General features: G+C 36.6%; 1 protein-coding gene across 4 annotated transcripts in view; it reads right to left on the bottom strand.

The window, feature by feature from the left end:
* triob (trio Rho guanine nucleotide exchange factor b) overlaps positions 1-17,495 on the bottom strand; it is a 188,572-nt gene that overhangs the window by 62,378 nt on the left and 108,699 nt on the right. For all 4 annotated transcript variants that reach the window (XR_007179212.1, XM_048153955.1, XM_048153954.1 and 1 more), the window contains exons 15-21: positions 12,140-12,335; positions 8,616-8,782; positions 3,265-3,384; positions 2,663-2,854; positions 1,877-2,026; positions 1,654-1,768; positions 1,361-1,476 (exon numbers count right to left, since the gene is read on the bottom strand). Coding sequence is in view for 3 of the 4 variants with exons in the window: in XM_048153955.1 (XP_048009912.1) it covers positions 1,361-1,476; positions 1,654-1,768; positions 1,877-2,026; positions 2,663-2,854; positions 3,265-3,384; positions 8,616-8,782; positions 12,140-12,335 (1,056 nt within the window). In the remaining variant the exon portion in view is untranslated. The remainder of the gene's footprint in view (positions 1-1,360; positions 1,477-1,653; positions 1,769-1,876; positions 2,027-2,662; positions 2,855-3,264; positions 3,385-8,615; positions 8,783-12,139; positions 12,336-17,495) is intronic.

Below are 17,495 nucleotides of genomic sequence, written 5' to 3'. Positions count from 1 at the left end.
TAATAACAACAAAATATAATATAAAATATGACATGGACATAATTGACATAAGTTTAAGTAACGACATAAAAAATCATAATTCAATTTCAAAATTATGAGACAGAAATTGATAATTGAGATAAAGTCATCATTTTGACTTTTAAATAATAATAATAATAAATAAATTTTATATATATATATATATATATATTGCATTGCAGCTCTAAACAACAGGTGGTGTAGTGTTCTTCAGAACTTAGACTCAGGGAAGAGCACATCCAAACCTTAATGGAGGAAAAGAGATGGAGCTAGACATAAAGGTCACTCTCTCGATGACACCACCAAAGCCAGACATACATGCATCTGCTGTGGCAGAGTCTGTCTCTCCCGCATTGGCCTCGTCAGCCATAGTCGGCGCTGTTCTAAAGATGTCAACGACTGAAGGAGGCCTACTACTAAATAAAATATCTTATTTTCTGTAAAGCAATACTTATACAGAAATGAAATTTTTCACTTTATTTTTGTTTTGTCTGTACAAGCAAGAGAACGTTTCAACTCAGAGTGGTAGCTTCAGTCTCATGTTGGGTTCAGACTACACAATATCAGTCTGATTATCAGATATCAGATTTTGGGACAATCTGTATGACATAGAGTGTCGTGGTGATTTGTAAATGTTTTATTATTAAGTTTTATCTTGTATAGTGTGTGATAGTGGATGACAACCAATGTTGCATCTGTAACAATTCAGGAAGTAGTGACAGAAAGAATAGCATACAAAAATAAACCCTCCACGGCGGGTTCTGTCATATCTGTGAATCTGACCAATAGGAGCACAAAAGCTCTTCCGTACACACTCAGAAATTGTGAAACGAAAGAGAGACAATGGTATTGGTACTATTATGCAATGCAGGAAAGGATTGTGGAAATTGTCTTGGATGATTGACAGCCCATACTGTTTGTGTAATCCAGGAATGTGTCCACTGTCAGGTTTTCTTTCTTTTTTTGGGCTTTTCTGATGACAAGACATTGTTTGTTTATGCTCTTGTTTCTGGAAGTCAGTCGCTATTTCTGCCTTCTTGATGACATCCCGCACATTGTTAAAGATGGCAAATTATGATTGGTGGGGAAACAACATGAAGTCTGACATGTTTCTTGTCTATGACACAAGAATTTAGGAGTGAAAATTAAATAATCTGAAACAGTGACTATCGTAACACATAAATATTGTGTAGTCTGAACCCGGCATTAGATGCACCTCCTCAAAAACCATCCCTTTCTAAGTTTTTGGTTGTTGTAGCGCTTGACCAAAACAAACCGCAATTTTGACCAGATTATATGCTGAGCCAAAAGGGAGGCTCTTTTTGATTGGGCTGGTACTGACCTGTTTGGCGCTGCGTTCAAACACCACATACTGCTGACACTGGTCAAGCCTCCTCTTCCTCATGGTCCAGAAGTGCAGAACCCGGTTCTCCCGCTGCAGCAGCTCATTTAGGATGTCTGTAGGACACAAAGACAGAATCAGAACCACAGAACATACTCTACCTGAACCCTGGATTTATAACAATACAACATGCTAATCAAAAAGCAAATAATGGTGAACTTCAGTCTTGAACTTAAACTTTGGCCTTTTTAATTAATCATAAAAGGGCATTTAAAATAAGGATGTAGTCTTACTCTTCACTTGTTGTTCAGGGGCTTTGACATGTGCAAGCATTCCTGGCATATTCACACTGTTTCTGTGCAAGTACTTGAGGAAAACATCAGCATTGCGTCTGGCTAGTGTGCATGCCTTCAGAGAGAGAAAAAAAGAGTCAGTAAATTTGCACCAAATTTTTAATGTCAGAATGAACAGAATGCTACTAGAGAATCTGAGTGCATGTGTGTATACACTCAGTACCTTGAGGAAGGCCTCTTTCTGCTCCAGGTGTTTACTTATCATGGGAGTCACATGATCAGACTCCGAGTTTGGTCCCAGTTTATCAGTCCCTCCACACCAGTCTTCCTCTCGTTTATATTCCTGCTCTAAACTTTCCAGCACACTACACACCTGCAGAACACACACATGTAGGAAAACATATAAATATAAGCAAAAATAAACAGTATTAGTATTTGGAAATTTAAATGCAAAATTACATTTCCACCACATAAGAAAAAAAAATTATAAATTGGCAAACAATGATTATGACACAAGTAAAAATCATGAGATAAAAAGTCAAAATTATACGTTACTAAGTCATAATTATGATTAGCTAATTTCAGCTTATACTTTCAAGGCTTTGTCATAATTTTGACTTGTTATCTTATAATAATCACATAATTTTGATTTATGTCATAGTTGTTAAATTGTGAATCTCAACTAATAAAATCAAATTAAACACTTCATAATTAAAACATGCTATGTCTTAATATTAGCTTTTTATCTCATAATTATGAAAGTAATTTGTAATTTAATGTTTTTAATGTAATTTACATACCTTTACATTACTTCACTACAAGTAGGATTTGGCTAAATTCTAATATGGTTTAAAAATAATGTCCATAATATAGAGCTAAGTTAGAAAAAAAACATTAAAATAAACAAAATGTTAAACATATTTAACATATATAGACAGATATGCGCTAAAAGAAATAAGAGACTGAGGTCAAACCATCACAGCATCACTATAAAGTCAAGCTCACTGACCTGCTCTGATGTCTTGTAGAAAGCCACTGAGGCATTGACCAGTTTGAGGCGGTCTTCCATCTTTAGCATGAGCTGCTGCCAGTGAGACGCCACCTTCTCTGCGCAGTCACGGATCATGTCCATGTCGTAGTGATTGGCCTGTAGCAGAGCCTCTGCCTTCTGCTGCACCTGCAGTGCACTCTGATGGGTTTTCTGCAAAGAAAGAAGAGAAGGAAAATGAAACAGAAAGTGAAAACAAGAAGAGAAAGCAAAACTGACTAATATTTATAGAAAATGACAATTATTTTTGATGCAAGACACTCTGACTACCATAAGTGACAGCAAAATAAGACAAACAAAACAAAACAAAAAGACAAAAAGCAAAAAAACAAAACAAACAAAAAACAAAGCAAAATAAAAAAGAAAACAAAAAACAAAACAAAACAAAAAACAAAAACAAAACAAAACAAAACAAAACAAAACAAAAAACAAAACGAAATGAAACAAAATGAAAACAAAACAAAATAATAATAATAATAAAAAAAAAAAACAGTATGTCTTTGTGTACATCCACATTTCCATAGCTAAGTAAATGTGTGTTGTTTATAAAAGCTTTTTGGTACCTCAATAGCATGCTGAAATTGCTCATGTTCCCGCTGTAACTGTTCTGCCTCCTGTAGGGAACTGGCTGTGATGAGACCCGCATTGAGCATCGACTCCCCATTACGGATCCAACCCAGGACCTGAAATACACATAACGGAAGGATTTAAAGGGGGCATGCCATGGAAAACAGGATTTTCAGGATTTTCCATAGTCAAAAAAGTTTTTTTGTCAATCAAAGCCTACTGCACTTTTTGGAAGGAGGGGCTTCATAGAGACAGGAACGTGAAGAGCGTTACTGACAGACTGAAAATAGAGGGGCTGCGATTATGTAAAATATGTGAAAGATACTGTGCTTTTTAAACATTCAAGCATGAAAACTTATTCCAGTATAGCACAAAAATAAAATCAAGACTTTGAAAAAGGGCACAATAGGTCCCCTTTAACAGTTGACCAGGCCCAGGCAGAATCTGCAGACTTCAGGATTATGTTGAATGGATTTGAAACATGGTAAACTATGTTAAATGGGCTGAGTGTACTACACTTGGTAGCTGAAAGAAATTTTGAAGTCTACACATTATCAATGCCTATTCAGTACATGAGTTCAGGTCAGTGATACTCATTTTATTTGTAAAAAGGTTAGCCAAACAAAATAGAGGTCAATTACATATAGAAATCTTAAAGTCACTGTAAAAAGAACAGCTTGTTTCATTTTAAAGGTCAAAGAGAGGATGAACTAAATTCTTGGTTTCGTGCGAGAAACCTTGACTAACATGGACTGAAGATGGAAAAACAGTACAAAGTGTACAATACTGCCTTTTTCAGTAAATCAAAAAGTGCTGTTTTCTGAAATGAGCAGAGACAACTTCTGGTGTGCTGTAAACAGGTGGGTTGCATCAGTGGAGAAAGTGAGCATATTTCATACTGACAGACATGTTCTCTGACTCCATCTTTAGGCCTAAATTCCATGGTGATTCCTGACACATTGACTCACACATTACACACCTGCTTTAGTGCTGGTACACCGACAGTGACAGATAAAGCAATTATACTTCTTGCATAAAAGTAAATAAACACACTGAAATCTGCCACACAGGCACGCGCACACACACACACACACACACACACACACACACACACACACACACACACACACACACACACACACACACACACACACACACACACACACACACACACACACACACACACACACACACACACACACACACACACACACACACACACACACATATTTTCCCTGTAAAGCCAAAAAACATGATTACATGTCTACTAACCACCACACACCCACTCAAATACTCTGTGGCCGTGTCAGGCCTTAAACCACACGGGCATCCCGGCTCCTCGACATCTCTAATCATTCCTTTCCTCTAGAGTAGTCCAGACAAAAATAAATATAAAAATAATAAAATAAATAAATGAAAGGATGAAATGAGATTACCAGCTGCTCCTCTTGGCCTAGTTTTCCCTTCTCATTTTAAGCGTGCCCAGCACTGTAAAACTGCCCTCTTTCCCATCAGCCCCTGTATGTAGTTAGAGCCGCCACTCAAAACTGACCAACTGTACTTCACTCAATATTAAAATGGCAGCATTAACAAGTTGTTAACAAACATTATATAATGCTTAAAGTATCAGTAGTTGTTAGTAGTTCAAATACTAATACATAATGTACGTAAATATAAAAATCAAGCTCCTGGCAATTTGAAGATAAACTAATTATATATTATAATGTAATGAAATAATGATTGTTAATGAAAATAATTAAAGATATTATAAAGTGTTGCTAAATTAAATTAAATTAAATTAAATTAAATTAAATTAAATTAAATTAAATTAAATTAAATTAAATTAAATTAAATTAAATACATTTTAAATTAAATTATGGTTTTATAAAACAGTTGTATTTAACTTGAATGAATCCTTCAAACTTTAACCTCAGCAGATATAGGGCACAATAGGGGCAAAAGACACACTGGGGTAAGGGGCATTTTATTTTATTTTCCTCTAATCCACTAGACGTAGCAAAAACTCATTGCTGCACTTTTCTGAACATCTGCAAATCACTGTGGACCAGAAAATTCGACTGATCCTAGACACAATCTCAGGCAGCAACAAGTTGATTCTGTGCTCGGATGATCAATATTTAATGTTTTTAAAAATGTTTAAAATATGTAGCAAATAAGAATTGTTAAAATTACCAAATATATTATGAGACAAAGGTCTAATTAGGGGCCAAGCACCGAAGGTGTGTAGTGTTAGTGTTCTTATTATTATTCTTCCGCCCGTGAAGTCTAAGGCTCCGTCCACACGGAGACGCGTTTTTATGAATACGCACAAATTTTGTATCGGATAGGCGTTTCGTCCACACGAATCCGGCCCACTGTCCTAGACCGTTGGTCCAATTTTCACCAAAATCGAATCGTATCATCTCCGTACCCATGCCGGCAAAAGGCTATGGATTTTGTGTTGATAGACAAAACCGTTTTCGTATACCGCAGCAACGAATTAGAGGCTTGATGCCAAAATGACTGTTGAGCCTGTATCTCTGCAATGCTTTGACATATTGACACCAAACTTTGCGATTGTCATTGTCAACTCACTCTGACCAAAACGCATTAATATGGTCACAGCGCCACCTATTGGTCGAAAGTGATAAACCCACAAATCTTTATTATTGACTGTATTTGTAATTTTTGTCAACTCTTTTGCTGACAAAAATGATCCTGTTAACCTGTACTGGCACGCCGACGCACTGAAGCTTCTTTGTTTAAATTAGCTCAAATTTACTGTTAGATTTAATGTAATTACCTTGACAAACTATACATCATTAAAAAGATCTAAGACTCGAGCTTCAATTTTTAATCTTTATTTTACTCTCAACATCGTATAGTGACCGTTATTTGTTAATATGCGTCGGGAGTTATGAATATGAGAAACGGAGTCATTACCTTTTCATTGAAATATGAGCATCAGCTTCAGCCATTGAGAAAAAAAACTCTGTACGATCATCATGAAAAAACTCCATAAAATAACATCCATCTGGGCTTTTAGCTTAAAAGCATGCACATTTGGAGAAATATTGATGGACTGTCAAACGTTTATGTCAATTTTCTATACAGAGGAGTAATATTTATTCAATTTTTACCCAAAACGCGCTGTTGTCGTCAAATGAACGCTGTATACACAGATCTACTGTGTTTTCAACTCATACCTGCAGCCGGAGGGCGCTCTGTGCACACTTAGTCCACAAATAACACATGATGAACAAGAGGCAATCATGTGACATACACGGAACTAACAGAGGCTACCAGACATCGCTATAATCATTGATATAAACATACAGAACGTCACTTTTGAAAGTAATAAATACACGATTGTGACGATATGTGGTTTATCTGTGTTCTTCACGCCATGTCAGGTATTCATAATAGTAGATTATATTTATAATGCAATGCTAATCGAGAATAGTGTGCAGAATAGCATACAATGATATATTTTCTGTCTGATTTTTGATCCAAAGCCACATCACATCAAAGAAGGTTATTTAAAACAATCGACTAGTAAGTTTGGAGAAAAAATGTGGCTTTAATCTTATAAATTGTCGTGTTTTGTTGGTGTGCTAAGCTAACATGCTAACGAGCCCAGAGATGCACCTGTTCTGAGCTAATGCAAATAAATAATTTTGAATCGTAAAGCTCACTTTTTTCTCTCTTTTTTTTCCCAAGAAGGGCATTAGATACAGTTTGAAAGAAGGTGAAGTGAGAAGTTTGGTGAATGAAATGAGGGATTAAATCATCTTGAATAGAACATCAGTAATTATAATAGAGACAAAAGAAAAGAATAATTAGAGCCTTAAGCAGGCTGGAGAGGTGTGAATGTGTTCAGGGGAGACTGAAACTGAATGGGGCAGTTAGCACCACAAACACAATGTAGACAATACACTTGAATAGATGACAATAAACATCAGTTAACATTTTAGAGTCCTTTCTAAATAAAGTCTCATGACATGGTCTTGAAAAACATGTAATAAAACTCAGAGTTTTAAACCTACCATCTTCAGATTTGAAATATAACATGGTCAGACATGTGGCTTTAGCTGCAGTGCATTTCTAGATTGCCACAAGGCCAACTTCACTTTTATTTTCATAAATACATTTCATAAAAATAAATTTCTAATAACTTTTCAAAATTTCGAAGCTATTTTTAACTATTTTCTTCATTGTGACAATAATTAATTATGAGTTTACCATAAACTGCAAAGTGTCTGCTTTCAAATGAGACCTTACTTATGCTTTTAGTGCAAAGGGTTCATGAACTGTATCTGTTTTAGTTTGGGTATGTCATTTTTTGGGATTTTCCAAAAGCGGGGGTGCTGGCTAACAGGTTAATTGGTCTTTAATTGCTCACTGATGCCTGTTGGTCTGATGCTCACAGCCATGTTGGCTGGCTTGTTGTGTCTTTTTGTGCTTGGCCCCATAAATGCTGCTTGCAGCTTTAATAATTTTTAGTTTTGTTCATAGTATTTTTTTTAATAACTGAGGAATATATATAAAAAATATTGTATTTGAGGTAAAAAAGTGCACATATTTTGGGGGCTAAAGGCACAATAATTGACAAGATAACAAAAATCTGACATTATATATCTATAAAATAAAAATCTGACATTATATATCTATTGATATATATTTTATATCATATAAAATTACATTCATTGTTACTGTGAAGCCATATTGAAATATTACGTGATGTTATGTAAGCAGTCTAAGAATCTTTTAGAATATTAAAAATAAATCTGTAGTTTTAAACGAACAAATTTTAATGACAGTGTATTTATTGAATTTATTGAAAAGTATATTAAAATATTTCATTCATCAAAAAAATTATAATTCATCAAAAAACAAAACAAAACAGCTTAATTATCATTGTTTACTGGAAGGAGACACAAACTATCATAGTAACATCACAAAAAAACAAAACCTACATAGTGAGGCAATAAACCTAAGATATGTAACAAGGCGTCAGAAGTATTAGTGTGCATGGTAATGTCTGATTTTCAGCCTCAGTATAGCCTACATTCATAGCCCATGAGTCACTGCTCAGGTACAGACAGAGGAAATTCCCACCTCTAAAATAAAATCTCTATTGCATAATTAATCATGGCACATTAAATTTGGCGGAGCGTTAGAAGGAACATATCACACAGTGGTTGTTTTGTTCTCTGCTTACAAAGCTGTATCATGATCTGAAATTTAAATCCATGCTTACATGAGCATGCATGTATGTGCCCAAGTGAGTTCTTCAGTTGGTGGGTGGGTGAACATAGAGACAGACAGTCAGTCAGAAAGACGTTACCTGTTTGACCTCGGCCTGTAAGTGGCGGAGCTGCACGCATTGCTCCAGGTGTCGTCTGTGCTGCTCTGCGGCTGCGTCCAGCTCCTGCTGTTTCTCATGCAGGAAATCTAACAGATCCTGCACCCGCGTCGCCATGTCAACATCGCGGTCGCACAACAACTCCACACCTTGACATAAAAAGACAGCATAAATAATCATAATTGAAAGAAAACAAGGGTGTAAATAATCTCCCATGACACAAATAAATTGAGCTTTTGTCAAAATGGATTTAGTTGTTTAGTTATGTGACGTATTTATGTGATGTATATGTAAAAACATTTAGGTCATATTTCATACAATAAAAAAATATATCAAACATTTAAAGGACATACAATATCCGTCTGTCTGTCTGTCTGTCTATCCATTTCTCTATCTATCTCATCTAAATTCAAAATCAACATAAACAATAATAGATTATCAATGATACTAACATAACGCTGATATATACATATATTGGGTAACACTTTAGTTTAGGGTCCAATTCTCACTATTAACTAGTTGCTTATTAGTGTTAGCGTGCTGTGTTGTAGAGACGAGGTGAGTACGGGAATCCACAACAATAAGGGTTTTAATGTCATCAAGGAACAGACAAGCAGCATAACACACATGTATCAAACAATATAACCGACAAGGAGTGCAGGGAGTGAGTCCAACTTAAAGGGAGTGCTGACGAGGACAAACAGGTTCTGGGAATCCGGGGAGATGGTGGGAAGACTGATGATGGAAGTGAAGACAGGTGTGGAGAACAGGAGGATGCTGGGAATTGGAGTCCAGGAAGGTGTGATTGTAACATTTAGCATGCTTATTAATAGGATAGTGGCTGTTTATTAGTACTTATAAAGCACATATTAATGCCTTATTCTGCATGACCATATTCTACATCCCATAATCCTACCCCATACCTAACTTAATAGCTACCTTACTGACTATTAATAAGCAGTAATTAGGAGTTTATTGAGGCAAAAGTCATAATTAATAGTTAGTTAATAGTGAGAATTAGACCGCAATCTAAAGTGTGACCATATATTGTCCAGACAGGATGATTTTCAATAATGCATTACTGTAAAGAAGATCTAATGAGAATCATGACAATAAAAAACTGAAAAATATTACAAAATATTCATAATATAAAAATGTATTTCATTTAATGACATGACATGGTATCACATGAACATGTTTTAAACAGGTTTCCTGAGTTTAATTCTGGGATCTTTCACAGATCAAGGAAAGGAAATATCAACTGGATAAAAAAGAAATAGCACCACATGCAAAGCAGGATATGTTGGTAATCCGTCAGAAGACTTTAGTATGAGGATTTTATCAAGCCTGAGTGTGCCGGTAATTTTTGGCCAAGACATCAATTGGACGAGACAAAGACCAGATTAAAGAACACAGGCATTAGACAGGCCACAATAAACAGGAGAGAGGTGGAGGATCACACATATTTGAAACTCTAATTAAATTATGGGAATTTCACAAGGAATCAGGTGAATTATTACCCTAATTGTTCTTTGTCTAATCCCAGTTTAAAGAGATAGTTCACCTAAAAATGAAACTTCTTGCATCGTTTATTCACCGTCATGATGTTTCAAACATTTATGACTTTCTTCTTCTGCATAACACAAAAGAAGATATTTTGAAGAATGTTTGAAACCAAACAGTTCTGGTTACTGACTTCCATTGTAACACTAATACATTTCTCAAAATATCTTATTTTATGTTCCCATACAGGGTTGGAATGACATTGGCATTTTTGGGTGAACTAAAATATGCAAGGACAACTATACAATTAAGTAGTGCTTTAGCTCTTTGGTGCCATCAAAATTGGTCAGCATCCCGGCAAGCCAGGCACAGAGACATTAATGCAACCAATGATGAGATTTTGGGGTGGGACTGTAAATTTGGATTTGGGTTGTGTTGGGGTATTAAGGGGGGTAGATTCAGGAATGACACATTTCAGCTTTAAAGGCATCAAACGACATTTGCAATGCGTTTAACTTCTGTAATGTGACATTTTGCGAAATGTCAGCCGGAATATTTGATTTTATATATAAGGATTTGATTAGATTGCAGATATTGTTAGTGATGATAATATTATTATTACTATGATATTATTAGTTTCAACTTACAAAGTTACAAAGTTTTTACATTCTGTTTTTTTCTTTAGAATAATGCGCACTGATGAATCACACACAATATGACCTAAAATATGCAGGAAGTAAATAGGGTAAATTTTGATTTCATACTGTCTTTAGTATTAAATCAAAATACATGGAAAAATAAGCTAAATCAACACTGAAAATAATAACAGATAAAACATAATCAGCATACAGAAGCGCAGATATCTGGGTCTTAGCATTCTTAGCACACACGTTATCACACACACAGACATACTCACATTTTACACCCGTAGCCCAGAGTTGCAATGGGCTGAAACTCTGAGAGTACTCCAGCTTTGCGTTTGTATATGTGCCTCCACAAAACGATGCTAGTAAAATGAGGATTCGTTTTGATCTCTGGTATCTGTGTGTGCTGTCAGATGTCAAATCTTGTGTGTGTGTGTGTTTGACCAGTGATTTTGCTAGGCAGTGTGAGTCTATAGGATTACAGGGCCGGGTGGGAGGAAGGGAGGGAGGGTTGCTGGGTGTCTGGTTGGACCTGCTGTGTTTGGCTTTAGAGTTTAGCGTTTAGCTGCGTCCTCTCCTCCCCCTTAAGCCTGCTCTGGACTGACACACTAACACACACACATCTCTGATGCCTCACGTGATCCAGTGACCGCAAAGGTTCGCTTTCAAAACCATTATACAAAGACACAAAGACGGCTCATGGAAAGACATCAAATGCACATACTAATGCTCAAAAGTGTGGAATAATTATGATTTTTTAATGTTTTTGAGAAAAACCTCTTATGCTCACCAATGTTGTATTTATTTGATCATAAAATACAGAAAAACAGTAATATTGTAAAATATTATTACAATTTAAAAGAATTGTTTTCTATTTGAGTATAATTTATGTAATTTATTCCTGTGATGGCAACGCAAAATTTTCAGCAGTCATTACTCCAGTCTTCAGTGCCATTCAGTCATTTAAATTTCAAATAATTGCTGTTCTTTTGAACTTTCTATTCATTAAAAAAAAAAAAAAAAAAAAAAATGGAAAAAAGTATCACATTTTCCACAAAAATATCAAACAGAAAAAAAAAGTTTTCAAAATTGATAAAATTAAGAATCATTATTAATAATTGAGTACTAAATCAGCATATTAGATGATTTCTGAAGGATCCTGTGACACTGAAGACTGGAGTAATGATGATGAAAATTCAGCTTTGCCACAGGAGGGATAAATTACATTTTAAAATATATTCAGATAAAAACCAGTTATTTTAAATTGTAATAACATTTGACAATATTATTGTTTTACTGTATTTTGGATACATTTTTAGCATTATTTACATACTACTATAGTTTTATATGACAGCTCACCTGAGGCCTGGACTTCTGTGACGTACTGTAAGAGTTCCTGTCCCTGGTGTATGACATGGAATGTGAGGTTGTTCATAGTAAGAGCTTTATCAGCGTGATGCTGCAGTCTCTGCTCAGCTAGCGTCAGATCCTCAGTGTCAAACTCATTCATCTGCTGAGACAGCTCCTCATTCCATGACTCCAGGTCTGAGATGACCTACACAACAGATCCACACAACAACACCATAATGAAGCATGCATAATGTATCAGTGACCATATCCTTGAAAGAACACATTTTAAATTCAATATATTAGTCTGAAAAAGCAAATATTGGAAGCAGTATTTAATATTTAAAAAAAATATAAAATAAAGTATTCAAAAAATGTATTACTTGTACTGTAAATGGACCTTAGGCAGACCATATTATAATTAGTTAAGATTAAGACAAAATTAATAATGAAAACAAAGCTGAGGGATACATGAGAAAGAGAAAATCAACAAATTAATAGGCTATAAAAGGTTGCCCTGACAACAGGTGGGTAAAAACATGAGCAACATGAATCAGAGAACAAGCGCTTGGCAAGCAGTTCACTTCAGCCAATAAATTAGCAAATATCCACACTTCTAACATCACGTCATACAGAGCATCTATTCTAAACTTTACAATGCAGCACACTAAATTATTCCTCAACAACAATACAGAAATAAAAAAACAGTGCTTAAGTTTATAAAAACAACAATTGTCACTGATACAGTGATTTGGTAAAGTTTAAAGACATAATTTAAACAACTTATCCTCCCACATTCCTCTCGTCAAAAGTTACTCACTCTGCACTGCTGTGTGAATGAGAATTCCTCCTTCTCTAATTAACATGAGCATTTTCACCACTGTTCTGAGTGAAGCATTGATGGCGACTACAGCAGGAACACAACCATTTTCTTTAAGAATTAAATTTGTTCTTCAACGTGTGGGAGCAGCGTTTGGGAAATCACACACCCACTGCTGTACCTTCTGGCACCCTGCCCCCTTGACTGACAGTGCCAACCCGCCCTGCTCTGAGTAACAATGTTAAGTGCAACAAGGAGGAGTTCATCTACAATCGTCACCTACCATCCCATATATACTGGAAGTCATACATGACATCCACCTATGCTGTCTTTGTACAGATTTCAAGTTGTGAAGGCATCAATATTTGCATGCTTTTTGTCTATACAATGTCTTCTTGGTTTTACCTAATCTATCAGCAAAGCATCAGTGGAACGTGAGCACATAGCTCCCCTTGGAATATGATACTCCTTGATCTGTATTGGATTATGTTACAGAGAGCGATATAACTTTTACTACAAAAGCTGACTCGTTTTGTGCACTCTGATTACATCATATAGGGTTTCCTATGAACAAAACATTTAAAATACAGCCACCAAAGGTCAATCGCAAAGGATAATGGGCTTTCTGTGTCATGCTGTGGTGGCAATCCAACACGCACGACTCAGATAATTAATGGAAATAGTCTTTGATACAACACAAACATTCAGGAGAATATACACGCTAACCTCATATAAACTAAAATGATAACCGGCAAGGAATAGAACAACACAGTGAGAATATATATTCCGAAAATAACGAGACAGGAAACAGGTGGGACTAATATGTAACTATAGAAACAAACAAGGAAATAACCAAGGAAACCGAAACCAAACAGAGCAGGGAAACAGGAACTAAAGGAAACAGAACAGAATGTCAAAAGGGTCCACATGACAGAAAATAAATGTGACATTACTCCTCTCTACCATAAGGGGTGTCCTCACACTGTAACTTAAAGTCCAACGGTGGAGGGCAAGAGAGGGTTTAGGAGGTGGCCGAGGAGCTGTTGACAGACAGGGACCTGGGGAAACACCACAGCAGATCTGATGGTGGGAGGAGCCAGGGTGGACCATTGATTAACGGTCCCAGCGGAACCTGGGAACCGACAGACGGAGGCAGTCAGAAGATGTGGAGAGCCATGCGGAGCTGAGAGGACGATGGACCAGGGCAATATCGATGGCTTGGAAGCCCAAGGTGGAGCCGCTGGCTCGCGGTTACCAAGGTGAAGATGGGGGCTCGGCAGATGTTGGAGGGAGTGAGGATCAAGGTGGAGCTGGAGAGAAGGAGGAGCTCATGGAGCTGAAGGGGTGGAGGGCTGAGGAACAGCTGGAGGCCCTGAATTCCATGCCGGAACTAGGATGATGATTGACCAAGGCATAGCCAGAGGGACAAAGGATCCCTGTGCAGCTTGCTGCAGCTGAGGTGGGATATGGTTAAGGTTATGGACAGATTTTGTAGTATAGTTAGGTTTAAGAGTAAGTTAAGGAGTAAATGAAGGGTCAACAGTAGAGATGTGCGGATAAGCTCTAATTCACTGTGAATTCACTGTTAAAAAATAAATCATCCACCCGCCACCCACCTGAACCTATGATTTTCTCTGATTTAGATATCCGTACCCGACCTGAACTCGATTCTCAGATTACAGTTATTCAAATTCTCAGTGTTAAGTGTGATGTTATTGTAACACATTACACAGGAGTAGGCTACTTTTAAATGAACATTTATTTAAAATAACAGTTCTTCTTTGGCAAAATTACATTTCCTTAATAGCCTAAACAATTTGTATAATTGCATATATTAATTACAAATGCAATTGCATGCAAGTACTTACATGTAAGTACAGTGTAAAAACATGTATGTACACAATAAGTACATTGCATTAAATGATTAATTTAAATGTTAGTACACAGTAGTTAAAGACACAAATATAAATCGGGTCTAGAAATATTAAATAGGTTTTTTACATGTTGACTTTAAAGGTGCCCTAGAATGCTTTTTCACAAGATGTAATATAAGTCTAAGGTGTCCCCTGAATGTGTCTGTGAAATTTCAGCTCAAAATACCCCATAGATTTTTTTAAATAAATTTTTTTAACTGCCTATTTTGGGGCATCATTAAATATGCACCGATTCAGCGTGCTTCCCTTTTAAATGCTCGCGCTCCCCGTCCCCAAGCTCGCGACTCTATAATACATTGCATAAACAAAGTTCACAAAGCTAATATAACCCTCAAAATAGATCTTTACAAAGTGTCCGTCATGCAGCATACCCGATTGTGTAAGTATAGTATTTATTTGGATGTTTACATTTGATTCTGAATGAGTTTGATAGTAGCTAGGCTGTGGCTAATGGAGCTAGAGCTAACATTACACACTGTTGGAGAGATTTATAAAGAATAATTTTGTGTTTATGAATTATACAGACTACAAGTGTTTAATAATGAAAATAACGACATGACTTTGATCTCCGTGAATAGAAACGATGGTAACTTTACCCACATTTAACAGTACATTAACAACATGCTAACGAAACATTTAGAAAGACAATTTACAAATATCACTAAAAATATCATGTTATCATAGTCTGGCTATCACCAGACCAAGCTCAATTTAAAATTGAACATTGGTCTGGGGAGTTTGCTATGTATTTCCTACTGCACAAGAGGCGTGATCAACGAGCATTAGTCACGCAATTGGATAGTCCTTCAACCAATCAGATCAACGATCCGGGTGACGTACTTTGTAGAGCGATCCGAAAACTCCAGACAGGTTTACCGTGTCTCAATCAGCATCGAGCGATTTTTGCAGGTTGTGCAAAAAAACATGAAAGTGATCGGTATTTACACCCACTCGAGCAATTTGTTTGCTAACTAAAGAAGTCATTCAGCATCGTCGAGAGGTTGAAAGGCGACTCTGATACTGTTCTGGTTCAGTGTAAATGAACGCGGAATATAGCCGCCCTAAACTACCTCATTGTCATGACAACCAAAAAGATTTCCAGTCAGCTCAGGCGCCGCGAGATTCAAGAAGCAGGGAGACGAAACATATAGAGCAAATAATAAAAATATTGTCTACCATCAATGGGCATTGAAGTAAAAGAGTCCTGTACTCACATCGTGAAGCAAACCACCAAAATAACAGCAGAGAATCGTCGTGTGTCATCAATCGCCGTTTGTAATCTTCCTATGAAGTGACTGTCGGAGTCAACGCTCTGCTACATTTCTCTCAGATAAGGTAAATGCTTAACACAATCGGCGTCACTGTGATTGTGCATTGTTATTTTGGAGTGACGGTCGTGCGAGAGACGGGTAGATCAGATAGAGTTTGAAAGCTGCTTGCCGTCGCTTCTCTATCGTCATCGTGTTATACCCGCCAATAGCGAGCAAGGTGGATAAGCCAGTCTGTGATTGGTTCCCGCAAAAGTGTAACAGCGCAGCAGAAGTGAATGCACAGGTTTCCAGACTGAGTTGCCGAGCGAAATCAAATCGCCGGCAGATCAGGCTGGGTTTACCCAGACTAATGTTATCATGGATCGTGTCAGTTATTATTGCCCCATCTGCCATTTTTTGCTATTGTCCTTGCTTGCTTACCTGCATAAAGTCTGATGATTCAGCTGTGCACAGATCCAGACGTTAATACTGCCTTGTCTAATGCCTTGAACATGGGCTGGCATATGCAAAAGTTGGGGGCGTACATATTAATGATCCTGACTGTTGCATCATAGTCGGTGTTATGTTGAGATTCGCCTGTTCTTCTGAGGTGTTTTAAACAAATGAGATTTACATAAGAAGGAGGAAACAATGGTGTTTGAGACTCACTGTATGTCATTTCCATGTACTGAACTCTTGTTATTCAACTATGCCAAGGTAAATTAAATTTTCAATTCTATGGCACCTTTGAGAGATTTAATATTGAGCAACCGTAAAAGTCATATTTGGTTAGATAAATCTGTCAGTTTCTTAAACACCCTTTTGACAAAAGTGTGACTCATTTTCACAAATCCAGAGACAAAAACCTCCATGACTCATGGTGCAGGCTGTGAGAGGAACATCCATGATAGCTTTGTCTTTGCTCAAGGTTTCTGCTCAGATTCTCTGAGATCAATGGATTTTGACTTTTAGAAATTTTGAAATTGAAAATGCCAGAATACTGTACATGCAACCAATAGGAATCCATCTCTATAAGTGTGCGTCATCATAGCAACAAAGTCAGGTGATAATTTAGTCAATCTATCGACTTAACTTATACAATTTTAAAACCTCCTGCACACCTTGCTATTTTAGCTAGCTAAGTTTACACCAATCCTTCTACATAATGCGAAGGAATACTAGCGGTATTTCACATTATGTATAATCCTTCTATATAATGCGAAATACCCCTAGTATTTTGCATTATGTAGAAGGATAGTGTTTCTGTCTACAGAAAGGCCTTAAAAACTGCTAGATCTGCTTACTTTGCGACTTTCTTAGAAGAAAACAAACACAACCCCACATATTTATTTGATACAGTGGCT

The sequence above is a fragment of the Megalobrama amblycephala genome, linkage group LG13 (genome assembly GCF_018812025.1).
Source record: "Megalobrama amblycephala isolate DHTTF-2021 linkage group LG13, ASM1881202v1, whole genome shotgun sequence".
Classification (NCBI taxonomy): Eukaryota; Metazoa; Chordata; class Actinopteri; order Cypriniformes; family Xenocyprididae; genus Megalobrama; species Megalobrama amblycephala.
The sequence above is the reverse complement of the archived record's forward strand: the minus strand, read 5'-3'. Positions and strand labels throughout refer to the sequence as shown.